Raw genomic sequence first — 16,615 nt, 5'->3', positions numbered from 1 at the left:
TTATGATAAAACAACAAAAAAACCCAACTACAGGCCATTCACGTCGGCATAAAAAAGGTTATGGAGAAAAACCTATACTCCCATCCTAGCTTCAAATTGCCCACTTTTTCTGGACTTTTTATGCAGCCCTATAAATAAAGCAATAACATCATTTTGAAGTATCTCATTACGTGTTACGGCAGTCATGAGTGCGCCACTGCCATTTTTTACGACTCGAGCACATTTTCACTCTCGTACTTTTGGCCAAGCAGAAGTTCGAGTTGAAAGCCAAGACGACGGGCTGCCATTTATGCAAAACTTTCTCCTTCAGTCACTTTCGGGCAATTAGTTTTTTTCTCCCCCCTGGCCAACGCACACATTACAGATATCCGCAGGGCCATTTCCTACACTTTGCCAGCCTTCCTTGTGGGTCATCAAAATGATGGTCAACTATCAAATGGCCAGGCACACATTTGCACAGCTGCCGCAATTAGCACGTTTCACACATTGATTTCTGGCCATGGACGGCCATGGAAACCCAGGGAAGCCACCCATCCAATTGCCATGTGCCAAGTGGAAACTTGAGTGGGCCAAATGATGTGATGGGTTATTAAAATGCCTTGCCTCTCTTACCCGCTCGTCCAGCGGTACATCTCTTATAATTATTAATTATGTAATAAGTCGAATGGATGGACATTTGCTGAGCCCGGATTCTATTTGGCTTTGGGATTGGGATTCCGCTCAGCCACTCCAGTTGCGGCCAAGAAAATCGACAAGGAGATGGAACAGACTTGGGATGGCCCAACGGAAGCTCATTTGGCATTTTAAGTAACGTTGATGGCTTGGATGGCAAAGGAAATTTGAGAAGTTGGAGAAGTCTTTGACCGGAAATGAACATTCAAAGATGTGTATTATTCAGAATTAAATTAAAACTAAATTGAAGGGAAATTATTATATTTGAGGTTTTATTTCGGGAGTGTGAGCAAAGTATTTTTCTGTACACAATAATGACTGCCATATTTGCTCCTCCGCAGAAATGGGAAAAGGGGAAAGTTACTTTCTATGAACAATACATTTTTTAAGCAGATTGAAAAGTTTAAAGTTACATCAAAAAGTAGTCGCACAACTTTTCCAAAATCTGTTCAACAAAATGGCATCGCTTCCTGTGCCAGTTAATGTCTTATCTACTTTTTTTCATTTACCAGACCGCCCAAAGGACTTTTTACCACTCCCCAAATTAACTTCTTGCCTCGATTCAAACATATTCGTTTCGCTTCCGTCTCATTCTCGTGGCTCCTTCTTCCTTTCAATAATATTGCGATGCCGCTTTGCCGCTCCACATAGTCGTACAACATTTCAGTAATTTGCATAAAATTTCAATTTTATTTATTTTATAGCCCCCGGAACAATAATGTCCAACGAGATGCGCGATAGGAACAATGCTCATTTAAGTTTTCGTCAGCAGAAATTTTGTCATGTCGCTCTACTTGTTCAATTTAAAGTTGAAGTACGGGTAATATTAGAATTGCATTTATTGAGGAAAATACCCAAGAAATTGTTGATTTTCAGCAGCGACATGGCATGACTTTTTGCACAGCTGGATGCTGTCTAGACTGGCCGATGAAACCCTTGGACAGGACCTCAGTTCAGCTCACTTACACACGCACACACACACACACACATGGGGCACGTGCCTGACAGCAGCAGCCAGGATCCCGATGATGATGACGACGACCTCCTGCCTGTCATCGTCACATCTGTAATTGTCGCCAAGGAGAAGTCGTCCAACTGACACAATAATACACTGCTACTGGGAGAAGGTCTTAAAGTGAGAAATGTTATCTCAAGAAATAGCTGAGCAAAATCCAGATCAGTAACTTGAGCTGTTAATCAAAGGTTCTGTACTTCTCGTTTGCTTTTACTTCAGATGAAATTGTTTTCTCTGTAAGCTCAGAAACTAGGTGGGCATTAAAAAAGTGGGCAAAGGCGCTCGCTGTCAGGACTTTCAGAGGCGAAAACGCTTGAAGAGTGACAGGACATCAGCGATGAGAGGGGTTGAGAGCAGGAGTGGCTGTGGCATGCGTGCAAATGCCTTGCCACTTACTTAGTTGCGATCAAGTTGGGCCGAAAAGTTTACATTCTGCACTTAAATGTGCGCCGACAATCAAAAGTGAGGCAAGTTTTTTGGGGGAGAGTGTAAGTTCATGAATTTGTTGCATGTTCACATGTGAACCCTTATGTGAATACATACATGGGGTAAGGAAGTCCTGCCGTTCCGCCTTTTGGTTTAGTTTAGTTAAAAACTTTTCCCACGGGCAATATAAAAAGCAGACATAAAGTTTGATCGAAAGTTTAACATCCTGCAAAAAAATTGTGTTGATATATGTACATACCGCTTTAAGTTTAAGTTTAGTAAAGGAATATGATTTTCTTTACTTATACATGACTTATTTCGTTTTTAAGTTGTGATCCTTAAATACTTTATACATATGCTCCATTTGGCTTCAGATTTAAAGGGTATTTACTACACTTCAGTTGGCAAATTCAGTTTGGCTTTCTCTTACTTTTTTTCCCAGAAATTTCCTCGCAGCAATTTGCTGCATGCTTTGCAGGCAAATTAGCGAGCAGCATCCTTTCCGTTCACGTTTGGTATTTCGCCTGCTCCGCAGTCCGCTTGAGTAGCAAAATATTTGCGAAACAAATTAAAATTTACATTGATACCAAAATAAACCAACCGACGCGAGTGAACATTCGAAATAAAATGCTGAGGAAGAATGGGGAAAACAAAGTTCTTGTGCTGCTGCACTTGATGTTGATGTTTTTGAGTGAAATTACACGGCCATCGCCATTGGCAAACAGAGAGCAACGAGCCAAGAATTGGGGGAGAAAACGCCAGAAAGTGGAATAAAAGTAAATGCAAATGCAACGCAAATAAACAATCCGAAGGATGCAGCGAACGTGCGGTTACTTTTGCCCGCCACTGTGGCACGTTTCACTGGAAATACTTGCGGCATCGTTCGCTATGCTCATTTATTCATTCGAGTTGTTTTACTTTTTTCATCTTACCATTTTGCTTTGTTCTTTCCCATTCGAAATTTGGCCAAAATACTTGGACATTATCTTGATCGCAATCACACACGCCGCCGGGGCACAACAGTGCGTATGCTTAACTTTAGTCTTTTCACTGCGAAACAGCACTCTGCAGATGCTTCGTAGATAAAAAGTTTAATTGAATTTCATGCAAATTGCATTCATGAATTTGTTTTTAATTAGAAAAGTTGCCAGATCTTTAGGCAGCAGGACTATGAATATGAAGTGGACCCAAAAGCGAAGGGGTCAGGCAAAATATTTGCACATCTAAGTGACTTGGTTGCAATTTTACAGATGAAATGCCAAAGATTTATGCTTTTCTCAGCTTGTCACACACAAATTCGACCCCAATTAAAACCGAAATAGACCCCGAAATTTCGTTCAGTTCTCGGCAAAGACAATGTTAGCAATGAGAGATTGTAATTAGATTGAAAGTTGAGCTGTGTTTGTGACATTTTGTCGAGTTCAATTACTGGTCAAAATGTTAAAAGTTGTTGCAGACAGCCGACAACAAACACACACAGATGTACATATACTCCAGACGGATAAATTGGCAAACGCCAGGCTCTAAAAACTGAATCAAAAAGTAAACTTTGAATGGCAAACTTTTTCAACTGCAATCTCCAATTACAAACGGGGGATCAACAAAATGTGCAGAGGCCAGTATAATTTCGAAAGCCCAACAGAGAATCCAATTCTCCATGGCTCGGCTCCAACCCCCTCGGAATTTTCTCAGTATTTCCCCTCCGGGTTAAAAAGTAGGGTAAAGCCACCTACGGAATTTGGTAGCAGAGGCAGCAGTTGCAGGAGTTAACCAAAAACGGAAATTTATGACCAGACAAGATCCGATATACGGTAACAACACAGTTGAGGCAACAGTCGCATGGGAGGTGGGAATTATGGGTGGGTCCCTGCATTTTTGATAGTTCTCACACTTGCAAAAATATTTGGAAAGTAATACTTATTTAAATTTCTTATAAGCAGTTTGAAACTACTGTAAAAAGAAAGCTACAATATATATGGATCAATCCTGGTTGGAATACTCGACTGGAATACTTGACTTCCTTGCGCTGAATATTCTTTGCTCTGAACATTCTGACTGATTTAATATTTTTAAAATTTAGCTACTTTTTTTCTCAGTATCCGCCGCACACAATTCGCTTTGGCATTACGCACAAGTGCAGTGCGTTTTTGGTTTGGGCAACCGTAAATTACGATTGCCGGTTGCTGGAGTTGGCTCAAGTGCGAAATGCTGGCCGGGATTTGAGTCGCCTTCGAGGCTTCGATAAACCCCGGTGGACAATACACCAGCTGGCCATAAATCGAAAGATTTGAATTATGAAATCCTCCTTTGTGCCGCCCTTGCAAATTGAGTGCGAGGCAATTGAGTTCTCGTAGCGAGCGGAATGTAAACAATCGCTTATTCCGCCTGTCAAGTGCCACGCCCCTCCCTGCTGCCATTAGTCAGCGTATGACAATGCATAAATTATGCGAATTATTTATTAAGCGCCAGTAGAAACATTTGGCCACAAATAAACGAATAAGGCCGAAAGTAATACAAAGTCGTGGCCAAATCCTCGAAAAGAGGCGCCAGAAAAAGCGAACTCATTGCGGTAATAATCATAAATTTTGTGGTTAATTAATTTATTGACATTGAGTCGAAAAACGTGCCATTTGACTTTTGATTGTGGCTCTTATGGGCACTTGATTAACTGAATATAAAAACAAGAAATTGCATACTTAGGTGGGTAGGTGGTAGTGGATGGGGAAATTCATAAATCTTTGAGGTGTGACCTTGGTAATCAAGTGGATTAATGACATACTGAACTCATAATCTCTAAATGATTTCCTATTAAGTAGTTCTGTGTAATGGATAGTTCAATTTCATGCCATTTGAGCTGGGGTATTCTACATTATATTTCTTGTTATTTTAATCAAATTTGCACAACGTACCTGAAATCTCCGTTTCTTTTAATTATGACACCCAAGGATTGGGATCTCAAAACTCAGCATCAAATATCATGCCAGAAAACTCCGGTTTACATTTGTAATTCTGTGGAATTTTTAATTGTTAATTGGATGTGTGTCCGTGTAAGTCTACCCGACAAAACTGCATGTGAATTCAAATGCAAATTTGCAGCTCTGCTGTATAATTAAAGGAAATACAATTATTTATACACACATGCAAATGCAAACACCGTCGCTCTTATGTGCTATGTATAATAGTCAAATTCATTAGCCAAAGAAATGCTGTTAAGCCCGCACACCCAGAAAAATGCAACGACTGAAACATTCTGGCTCAAATAATTCATTTGAATTAGACCCGCAGAGCCGTGCAAAAGCTGTGAAAACCAGGGAAAACCAAGGGAAAACTCCATGGAAACCGCCACAAAACGAAAATGATTTCTTAATGCAATTCCACACACACTCGAGTATTTTTGTTCATCTATTGTTCGGGCTTAAATCTCACTCGCTCTTTGGGTCTAAAGAAATTCTGGCTAAAAAAGCAAAATAGCAACACATAGAGAGCATAATAGCCGGGATGCCCGACTTTCCCCGCCGCTTTTCCTGCCATTTTCCCTGGATTTTTCTCCTTTTTTTTCGGCAGATGCATGCGTATCAGCTCAAGACTTCCGGCGGTGTCTTTGTGGAGCTGATACCCGGCTCAAGTTTTTTTTTGTTCGGGAGCTCCGCTGACAGGTTGAAAGCATCATATATAGTACATTACCGTACACTGCTACAATATCTACCCATCATCTTTACATATAATAATTTAGATAATCTAACCCTTTCAATGATATAACCGTATAGAGAGAGCACTTCAGTTTGAAAGCATACAAAATATTTGCAGTGCAAGACTAAACATTCTTCAAGTGTATCCTTTATTTATTTATTTACTTTTTTTTCGGAGAAAGGAAAATATAGGGGAAATGGGCAACCCTTTTTCCTCGTTCAGCACAACTATCATTGGGTATCATAAATATTTATCAAACCGAAGGTGAGCTGCTTTCCCACTTAAGGTGACCCGAAAAACCGAAGCAGATCCGGTTGAAAGAAAAAGAATTAAATTTAATTTGCATACGTTAAGTGGCAGAGGCAATTAAAGCCGCGCGGAGAAAGCTCGAAGGACAAAGGACTTGGCGCGCCCTTTTGATTGAGATGTGAAAGGAGCCGCGGCAAGGGACAAAAGAAAATTGGGTGAAAAGTGGGAAATCATAATTGGCCTCCAAATGCTTGAACTCAATTATGTGCGCACAATTTTTGGGCCACGACGACAACGACATTGCTTTGCTGCCGTTGACAGGCAAATTATGGATTCAGATTCAAGGCCAGTACACGCACATATTTCGCCAGTGAAATGGCACTTTCACTTCGGGGAAAGCTCGGTACAATTTGCATTGTCCGGCCAAATGCAAATTTTGTGCTTTGTGCAGGAATCAGATGATATTGCTGCATAGAAACCACATCCAGTCGAGGGGAAAGACAGCGGAAGGGAATCACACTTGGGTGACAGTCCGGCAGGACGAAGCCTGAAGTTCGTCTGAAATGGAGAGGATAACTATAACTACTTTTGTGTACCACATATAGTTGGTTGTGGGATAACCAGAAATAGGCACATCGTCCTGCATTAAAGCAAAGAACTACTCTCCCATGGATTAGTTTAAACAAAAACAAGAAGGCATCTCAGACTTTGCACTCCAATGAATTTTTCCAGGTAAATGTCGCCAAAGCCCTTACAGAAAAATGGAAAAACGTGCTCGTTGGTGTTAAGAAAAAAAAAGTCCGAGGAAAAAGCTGAACTTCAACCAGGCACATGACCACTCCAGGCCAACATGGCGTAACCGAGTGCATCGATGTGGACACGGCAAGTGGAAAACTCGATTCTACCTGAGAGTCACGTAGTAATCGACACATTCCCAAAATCCCACGGCAGTTTATTGAGACCGGACGTCGATGACCGACCATCAGGTGGTCCAAACTGGGCAATGTCATGCTACAAGAGGTTTGGTGAAGAATGTAGTGATTTTGAAACTGATAAGAGGATCATCGCCCGAATTTCAAAAAACTAAATGCAAATACATAACAGCACAGTTGAATTGTGTTTGTTTACATACACCACTCAAAGTTGTTCCCTAATCTCAGAAGTATGTATATACTTCGCTCTTCGACCTTAACCCACGTATACCTATGGGCGAATTTGAGCACGAAACCTGAACGCCGAAGAGGAATTTCATAAAATATAACAAGTTCAATTTATGTAAGATAAGGTTCAACAAATGTTTAAAAAACAATAAGTGTAGCTATGTTTATATTTTTTTTATTTAATTCAACAGTATATTTTTAAACATATTTAAATTCTTTTTAAAATGTTTGGTAGCCCTTTTTTACAATGGGTTAATTCCTGTTTTATTTTTTCACTACCATCTGTCTCATTTTTGCTCATTATGGTATATATTTCACAGATTTTATATTGCTGGGATGATCATTGTCACGAAAACAATTTAGTCGCTAAAAAGCCGTCGCAGTTGAAAGTCGTTGCTACAAATTTTGGTAATTCACATCGGTTGATGTGATATGAATATAAGATAGTAAAGATAATACTCTGTCAAAATAACTGGAACAGAACTTTGCATTGAAGGCAAAGATCAGAAACGGTTGTTTGAATAAGAATGAAAAAAGCATTTTAGTAGAAAATTACATTTTCGGTGGAACAAACTACAAGGAAGCAATGCATGTAAGTAATCAAAACAAAAAGCAGAAAAGTGTGTACTTATGCCAGTGGAATATTTCATACTCTTGCACTTAAATCAATTTTGCAATAAATTTATGTAGTTTATCCTGTTAAAATGAATATTCAATTGAATATTGATTTCTTCTATATATATTTAGAAACGCCTGCAGTATGAAGAGGTGATGATTCCAGCACCTTGGGGTCACATAGCAGGCCGTTGGTATGGCAATCGAGCTGATAGACCCATTTTGGCAATTCACGGATGGCTGGACAATCTGGGAACCTTCGATCGGCTGATTCCCCTGCTTCCCGACTACATAGGCGTGCTGTGCATCGACCTACCCGGACATGGTAGATCTTCTAGGCTTCCGCCGGGTGTGCCCTACAACGTCTACGACTATGTGTTCATCATACCGAGGGTGATGAAGGAGTTCGGCTGGTCCAAGGTCTCCTTAATGGGTCATTCCCTCGGAGGTGTGATGAGCTTCATGTACGCGGCCATGGCACCAAGCACAGTCGATATGATTATATCATTGGATGTACTGCTGCCGCGGAGAATCGAGGATCCCAGCAAGTTGACCAAGGACATAGAAGGTTATTTGCTGGAGGAGAGGCGACAGGCGGATGGCACCGAACATGAGCCGCCATCGTTCACCTTGAGTAAGCTGCGTGAGACGCTCGCCAGGAACAGCAACAACTCGGTGCCGCAACACCTGGCCGATCACATGCTCCACCGCCAGGTGGCCAAATCAAACATGTACCCGGAAAAGGTATTCTTCTCCAGAGATGGACGTGTAAAGTTCTATCACATATTCGACATTGAAAACGGACTTGCTCTTGAAATGGCGAGGCGTATTGAGAAGAAACCCTATCTGGTAATTAAGGGATCCCTTTCACCATTTGTGGGACCTCGATGCAACGAAACAATGTCCATTCTGTCACATGATAATCCCAACTTTGAGTTCTACGAAGTGGAGGGCGGCAAGCATCATGTCCACCTGCATGCCGCCGAGGAGTGTGCCCGCTATATCGTTCCCTTCATCCGAAATCACAGACCTCCAAGAAGCAGCAAACTTTAATGTGCTATTTAAGTTTTAGGAAACACATATTTGGAAATAGTAAAATAAACTAGAAATTGAGGAAAGATGCAGAGTACAATTAGGTTCCCCTGCTTTAAGATTATATTGTGCGTTTTGTAATCAAAAAAGCTTTTATGTGGGAAGCTTTTTTTAGCGTATCTCGATTACTGATATTGTAAACATTAGCGCCAAAAAGCAGCAGCAACATAAAAATTTAAAGAAGTCGTTGACTGATCGTCAAAGCAAAAAGACGTTTGAAACGCCGTTTGCTGCATAAACTAAAAACCATGTTGCAGCAACTTCCAGTTACCGAAGTAAGTAAGGAACAGATGCCGTATAGAATTTCATAGAAATTTCATTATGCCTACAGTGCAAGGAACTGAAAATTCCTGCTCCTTGGGGCTACATTTCGGGAAGATGGTATGGAAATCGAACGGAACGCCCCATCCTGGCACTACACGGATGGCTGGACAACCTGGGCACCTTCGATCGCCTGGTTCCACTGCTACCCGGTCACGTGGGAGTGCTCTGCATCGATTTACCAGGACATGGAAGATCCTCGCCTCTGCCACTGGGAATTCGATATGATGTGTACAACGACGTGTTCATTATTCCGCGGATTATGAAGCACTTTGGTTGGGAGAAGGTTTCGCTCATGGGACACTCATTGGGCGCCTTCTACAGTTTTATTTACGCGACAATGGCACCCGATACAGTGGACATGGTCATTTGCATAGACTGTGTGCTGATGCCGAAGTTCGACAGTGACATTGCTCTCGAAAGCTTCCGCAGAAACCTGGACCAGCACATGGCGCAGGATGAGATCCTGGCGAGCGGATCTCTGCGGGAGCCACCCAGTTACAAGCTGCCGAAATTGGGAATGGCTGTCGCCAATGGCACGCTGAATTCGGTGACACCCGAGTTGGCCCAAGGAAGGAGTCAGGACTAAATCCGGAATCGTTTTACTTATCCATAGATAGGCGGATCAAGTTCTACAACTACTGGGACATTGGTGCGGAACTGGCTGCCGATATGGCCGGGGGCGTTGGGAAGAAGCCCTTTCTCATTATCAAGGGATCTATGTCGCCCTTTCTGGGCGCTCACAGTGACGAAGCCGTTTCCATTTTGGCCCAGGATAATCCACACTTTGAGTTCTACGAAGTGGAAAACGGTACCCATCACGTTCACCTGGAATTCCCCGAGGAGTGTGCGAAGTACATGTGTCCCTTTATTCAGTACCATCGACCACCGATGGGAGCAACTCTGTTCCAAGGAAAGTTATAGTCAAATCCAATCGCAATTAATTTAGTTTTAATAGCAAGAGCATAAATTCCGATCTTGCGATCGCGAGTTTAATCTAAGAATGTGCAATAATCAGTGTTAAAATTAGAGTCATTAGTACTTGGCAGTATTTATGAATGATTTTGTTGTTGTTACGCGTTTTTCATTTCAAAAGGTAATAAAGGCGGAGCTACTTTGTTTATAAATAGACGGTATTTTTAAGTTAGCAATCTACAAGCACTTAACGTGCTTTTGTAGGCTTTTTGGTTTATGCGGTGGTGTTCATAATTTCAGCAGATGACTTTGATTACATGCTTTTGACTTAAATTTGATACAGACCAGTGTATCAATTTCATTTGCTACTTGAAATTCGGATTATAAACTAAATCCAAATATTTGGATCTTCTTTTAGGATACAAAGTAATATTTAAATTTAACAGATCTCACATTGACATTCGCCCCGAAACACTCGAAAGCTTTTTCTCTCATCGAAAGCTTGCTTATTCATGTTTTTGTTATGTCAACTTAAGCGCTCGCGAATTTCTAGATATTTGTATTTTAATAAATGAAATATAAACTAATGTACATAAACAATAGTTAACAACAACTTGATGTGATTAAGAACACGAAGATCATTCTATGCATTTTATACACTGTAATTGGAAGTTGTAATAAGAGCTCGTGAGAGAATACAACTTAGAACCCAATCTTATCTCGCTCTCTTAATTATTAATTAAGAGTTAATTAAGAGAATAGCAAGATCTCTTTTTGTTTGCAGTTTGAGTAATACCAAACCCAACTTAATACAATATGTTAGTTTGCGCCAACATGTTAAAGCAGAAAGACGAGTAGACAATCAAACGGAATACAAATGATTTAGAGCAAATTAAGATAAGCAAAAACCAGTACTACTTAAATCGAGAATTAAGAGCAATGGGAACTTTGTCACTGAGCGATGTAAGTACATTAATAGATTAATAGACAACCTTTACCCACCAATTATTAATTTGTAATCTTAAGTGTAAGTCAACCATCTGTTGTGTGACCATCTGCTAAAAGTGACTAATACAGTTTATGCATCTTTCAGTTCGAAGCTGTGAAGATTCCCGTACCCTGGGGTCACATTTCTGGACGTTGGTACGGAAATCGGAACGAGCGACCCATCTTGGCGATTCACGGATGGCTGGACAACCTGGGAACCTTCGATCGGCTCATTCCCCTGCTTCCTGACTATCTAGGAGTACTCTGCATCGATCTGCCAGGACATGGAAGATCCTCGCATTTGCCACCGGGAATGTACTACAGTGTGTACGAGTACGTGTTCACTATTCCACTGGTCATGAAGGAGTACGGATGGTCAAAGGTCTCTCTCATTGGACACTCACTGGGCGGAGTCCTGAGCTTCATTTATGCCTCTCTTGCTCCTCACACCGTCGATATGATCGTCTCCCTGGACATACTGCTCCCCTTGAGAAACGACATAGACTACATGGACCTTAGTATAGAGAAACAACTAGTGAATGTTGAGCGACAGAAGCTGGGAAATTACATTGAGCCGCCCTCCTACACGCACAACCAATTGGGAAAGGTGCTGGCTGCGGGAAGCTTTAATTCCGTATCCCCCGAACTGGCTAAGCACCTCCTCCACCGCCAGTTGGCCAAGTCGAAACTGTATCCCGAACGGTTCTATTTCACTAGGGATATTCGAGTAAAGTACTACCACTACATAGATATCGACGATAGTCTGGGGGCAGAAATGGCGAGGCGGATCATTAAAAAGCCATATCTAATCATCAAGGGCTCCTTGTCACCATATCTCTCCGTCCGCAACAACGAGGCTATATCGATTTTGGCCAAGGATAATCCGCACTTTGAGTTCTACGAGGTGGAAAACGGCACCCATCATCTGCATCTCCATGCCGCCGAGGAATGCGCCGGTTACATTGTGCCCTTCATCCAACATCACAGACCTCCTGCTATGACCTCCTGGACTGTGGCCGGAAAGGAAGATAGATCGAGAAAACCAAAGCGATTTTTCACATGGACCAACAAAAAGCGCAGCAAGTTGTGATAATAATACACTGTAACTTTAGTTGTAAAGGTTTTAAAGTTTGAGAACGTGAACACACGACAAGTATTAAATTTAAACTATCATATTAAACAATATGTTTTTGATACTTAAGATAATTTTGGAAGTGGACTGGACCCAGTCTAAGAATCAAAGTGCAAAGGGCTATCGTCTTTTGAGATCTGTGTCATTAGGCGAATGAGTAAGCAAATAAATAAAATCATAACAATAGGAGATAAGAACAATGGGACCATACCACCCTCGCTATGCTTTTTCAGTGAACTTTGGCTATTATCATAGTGCCAGCTACAATTTTAAAATATTTTTACGAATTTCGAAAGAATAGGTATTCAACGAGCTCGTATTAATACACAAAAAATATATCAACATTTAAATAGACAAACGCGAATGTAAACAATGCTAAAAATTGGTAATACTTTTAATCAGCTATTTGAAAAACAAATTCTTCGCTCTCTTATAGTTGGTGATTTGTTTCCGCGCCAAAAACAGCTACTCTTTCTATCGGCGTTTTTTCTCTTTCGTTCGCTTTCAAAAGTGAAACAACAATTTTAGAAATTAGTCGTTGATCAGCTGTTGTAGCCGAAAGAGGTGCGAATCGCCGAATCGCCGAGTTATTTGCAGGTGTTTAGATACTTAAGATAACGCGGTGCCTTCATTTCTGGATTTCGGACCAATTTACAGACGTGCAAAGGTCAGCAAACCACTAATCGATATGGGAACTATGTCTCTAAGCGATGTGAGTATGCCAGAAATAATATTATAGACGAAATACGAAGATAAGCAACCTTAATCCGTGTACCGGCAAATTTTGTTTACAGTGCAGAAACTGAAAGTGTATAGTAAAAAAAAAAACTTTAATTCATACTGATTTTAATGAACATAGTAACCAGTATTGCTATTTTGTAGTTCAAGGAGGTTAGAATACCGGCACCTTGGGGTCACATCTCCGGTCGTTGGTATGGTAATCGAACGGAGCGACCGATCCTGGCGATTCACGGATGGCTGGACAATCTGGGAACCTTCGATCGGCTGATTCCCCTGCTTCCCGACTACATAGGCGTGTTGTGCATCGATCTTCCCGGACATGGAAGATCCGCTCACATTCAGCCTGGAATGCACTACGCCGTCAACGATTACGTGTTAATCATTCCTCGAGTGATGAAGGAATACGGCTGGTCAAAGGTCTCATTGATGGGCCACTCATTGGGTGGCATCATTAGCTTCGTTTACACATCTTTGGCACCAGATACAGTGGACATGGTCATCTCACTGGACATATTGCTGCCCTTGTCAAAGGACCCCAAAACGGTTATTAAATATTTGAACCACAGTTTGGATAAGCACCTGGTGGAAGAGGAACGTCAGGTGGAGGGAAACCTGCACGAGCCTCCCTCCTACACCCTCGCACAGCTGACACAGGTCCTCGCCAAAGGAAGTGACAACTCGGTGACGCCAGAGTTTGCCCAACACTTGCTTCACCGGCAGGTGTCGAAGTCGCAACTCTATCCAGACAGATTCTTCTTCTCCAGAGATGGACGAGTTAAATACTACAGCCATTTGCAAATGGAACCCGAATTTGGTGAGGCGTTGGTGAAGCGAATTCGGAGAATACCCTGTTTGATCATTAAAGGGTCAAAGTCTGATTTTGTGGAAGCTAGAACCGAGAAGGCGGTTGCCATCTTACGTCAAAACAATCCGCACTTCGAGTTCTACGAGGTGGAGGGAGGTACCCACCACGTTCATCTTCATGCTGCCGAGGAGTGTGCCCGATACATAGTGCCCTTCATCCGACACCACCGACCCCCGGCACTCACTTCTTGGTCCTTGAGTGGCAAGGAGGAGCACCTAAGTGCCGAGGAAAAGCGGCGACAGCAAGAAAGATTCTTTAAAAGGAGCACACACGCTAAGAGCAAGCTGTGATGTATTCTTTATGAATCCCTATGGTATAAAATTCAATATTATATACTAATAAGATAGCTTCATAGGAATATCTAGAGCATATATAATGCATTGTTTACGTTAAATCGTACAAACATATATATATCTCAACAATTTTTTAAGGCTATGGTATTACAGCTCAGGTATAGCTACTAATAACTACTAATGAAATCAATAAAACAAGACTCCAAATAGCGGCTTTCAAATAAGTTTTTAAACTTTTCGCATGGCAAATCCTTGACGTCTTTAAATTAAAAGGACTCGTCTTTAAATTGCAAACCTTGTTTCCCCTACCTACTTACACTAAGTGTTCAATAATCGCTGCCAATTTCTCCAACTGCTGCGTAATTGTAGATTATTTCCTTAGTGACGCCAATGGCTCAGAAGGCATATATGCGAATATATATTTCCTCCATTCAGGTTCTTGTTAGAGAGTTTCCTACTCCCCCCCTGCTGTTATTCAACTTGCAATTTAAGCAATTTTAAGCAGCTTACAGCTTGAGCGCATTAGAACAATTAGCGCAGTCGATGCCACAGATATCGATGCCATGGAACAAAAAAAAAAAAAATTAAGCAGCATCCAATGCCAATAGAAATGATAGGTAGTCCTTGAAATGGAACTCAAAAGTATGGCAAGCTTAAATAGTTCAGAATCCGAGCTATAGCTTGTAATCAGCCAACCAAATGTATGCAAATTAAATTCCAAAAATTCCAGCGAAACTTTTTTGTCATTGGAAAAGTAGACTGCTTCATTGAAAATGTATTTTCCAGCAGGCGGAGTGGATTTTCGTTGCCTACCTTTAGGGCGACGCCTAGTAACGAAATGCGGGAAAATGCGATTATTAAGTGGGTGTGGAAACCGGAGTGGCATTTATTAATTTAAACACTTTGTTGTTACCCAGGAAGTTGTTGAATTTTAAACATTGGTATCGCATAATTTTCTTGTCATTTGTTTTGATTGGCCCATATTAAGTAGCTCCATTTTGTGTCATTGCTTGGCTGGCTAATTCAATCAATTAACTTTAGAGCGAAAAGTCCAGAAAATACAAGAAAATTCCCTCCTTACACACTATCGATTTTGCAATTTCAGAGAATCAAAACTGCACCCCACACATATGCGTACCGCATACACGTGGCATATTTCGCCTGTAATCAGAGACGCCACGGGGTTCCCACATTCATTTTTTGGCGCTTCGAAGGTGGAAGCCATAAAACCTTTACGGCATATGCCTAGATTTGCAAATTAAGGTGGGTTGGTCGACGAATCCCGACTGCCTGGCTGCCTGGCTGCCAAGCTGCCCGACTCGTGTGCACTCCAATTTCCTTTGAATGGGTGAGCAGCAACTCGAACGCTTTCCGCCTCCGATTTCAGCAACAATTTCTTTTGGTGTGATATTGGGTTAAGCAGCCTTAAAGAGGTTAAGGAAATCGTTTGAGGAACGACGGATCTGTTGGTGTTTTGGTTTCGGGTTTTCCTGGCTAATGGCCGGGAAAGTTGATGAATTCGCCGGGGCAACCTTGGGCGGCACTTAATGAAAGTGAAAGAAAGCCACCGTTTTCACTGGATTAACGTTTCTGTGAAATTAAGATTTACGGGAATTCAGCCAGGAAACTTGCGCATACCTTAAATCAAACTCGGTGTTAATTGCAAAAAGTCGCAAGAAATATTATTCCCCATTTGCGTTGCATGTTTTGAGCTAAATATATTCTCAAAAGCTCCTGTATAAAATTCAATGAATGAGGTAATTTACAAAAAAATAGAACGGCAAAAAAATATGAAATACAGTTGGATGAGAAAACCTAGTTAAATAAGATTTACCAACCATAAACTTTTACCGCAAACGGGAAAAGTGTTCAAGGTGAAGTCCGTAAATTTTGCCGGCAAACTTTAAAGCGATTCTGGAGCACTTTCGATGCGGCATGCATACGTCCAATAAACATCACCTGGCACTCCTTTAGACGGGCCCATAAAACGGCCAGAACTACCACACTAAATGATTTAAAACGAGCCACGGACTGCCGAGAACTGCTCTGCTCTCTCGGCCTGATTGAAATGAATTGGTGGAAAACCCTTAAACCGAATGAATTATGCAGAGGCCTGGCGTGGGGCTTAATAAACCAAACTTAACGAAAACTGTTTAAAATGCGAGCCGGCCATCTCGAATATTTCCAGCTCGGTGCAATAAATCTGGGGCCACAAACTGCACTCGATTGCCCTGCCACATGCAACGTTCCCGCTTTTCTCAGCCAAAACGTGTGCGCAATTTTCGCAATTTTCTAATAGCCGTTAAAGCTGTCGGTGGGAAGGGATCCATTCCTCGTTCTCCACCAGTAACATTAACAAAAACAAAAATAAAAAGGAAAACAGCAGCTTTTCACGTCCGATGATGCCCAGTTGCATGACTTCTTGTTTTTTGCTCGAACGGA

General features: G+C 41.5%; 3 protein-coding genes and 1 pseudogene across 4 annotated transcripts; all 4 read left to right on the top strand.

The window, feature by feature from the left end:
- Positions 1–7,608: 7,608 nt before the first annotated feature.
- Positions 7,609–8,946, top strand: CG15820 (uncharacterized protein). The gene is made up of 2 exons (NM_139439.2): positions 7,609–7,804; positions 7,960–8,946. The coding sequence occupies exons 1-2, from the start codon at positions 7,799–7,801 to the stop codon at positions 8,878–8,880; spliced, it is 927 nt and encodes a 308-aa protein (NP_647696.1). The 5' UTR covers positions 7,609–7,798; the 3' UTR covers positions 8,881–8,946.
- Positions 8,947–9,167: 221 nt separating this feature from the next.
- CR15821 lies at positions 9,168–10,297 on the top strand (annotated as a pseudogene).
- A 672-nt stretch (positions 10,298–10,969) lies between these two features.
- On the top strand, positions 10,970–12,388 carry CG5704 (uncharacterized protein). Of its 2 annotated transcripts, none has more exons than NM_001299983.1 (2): positions 10,970–11,118; positions 11,249–12,388. In NM_001299983.1, the coding sequence occupies exons 1-2, from the start codon at positions 11,095–11,097 to the stop codon at positions 12,230–12,232; spliced, it is 1,008 nt and encodes a 335-aa protein (NP_001286912.1). In that variant the 5' UTR covers positions 10,970–11,094; the 3' UTR covers positions 12,233–12,388. The 2 variants fall into 2 exon arrangements, with proteins under 2 accessions (NP_001286912.1, NP_652068.1); NM_143811.4 differs by having other exon boundaries at positions 11,249–12,319.
- Positions 12,389–12,832: 444 nt separating this feature from the next.
- CG15879 (uncharacterized protein) lies at positions 12,833–14,391 on the top strand. The gene is made up of 2 exons (NM_139437.2): positions 12,833–12,986; positions 13,157–14,391. Exons 1-2 carry the CDS (start codon positions 12,972–12,974, stop codon positions 14,168–14,170), a joined length of 1,029 nt encoding a protein of 342 aa, NP_647694.1. The 5' UTR covers positions 12,833–12,971; the 3' UTR covers positions 14,171–14,391.
- The last annotated feature ends 2,224 nt before the right edge of the window (positions 14,392–16,615 follow it).

This window comes from Drosophila melanogaster, chromosome 3L (genome assembly GCF_000001215.4).
Source record: "Drosophila melanogaster chromosome 3L".
Classification (NCBI taxonomy): domain Eukaryota; kingdom Metazoa; phylum Arthropoda; class Insecta; order Diptera; family Drosophilidae; genus Drosophila; species Drosophila melanogaster.
The sequence above is the reverse complement of the archived record's forward strand: the minus strand, read 5'-3'. Positions and strand labels throughout refer to the sequence as shown.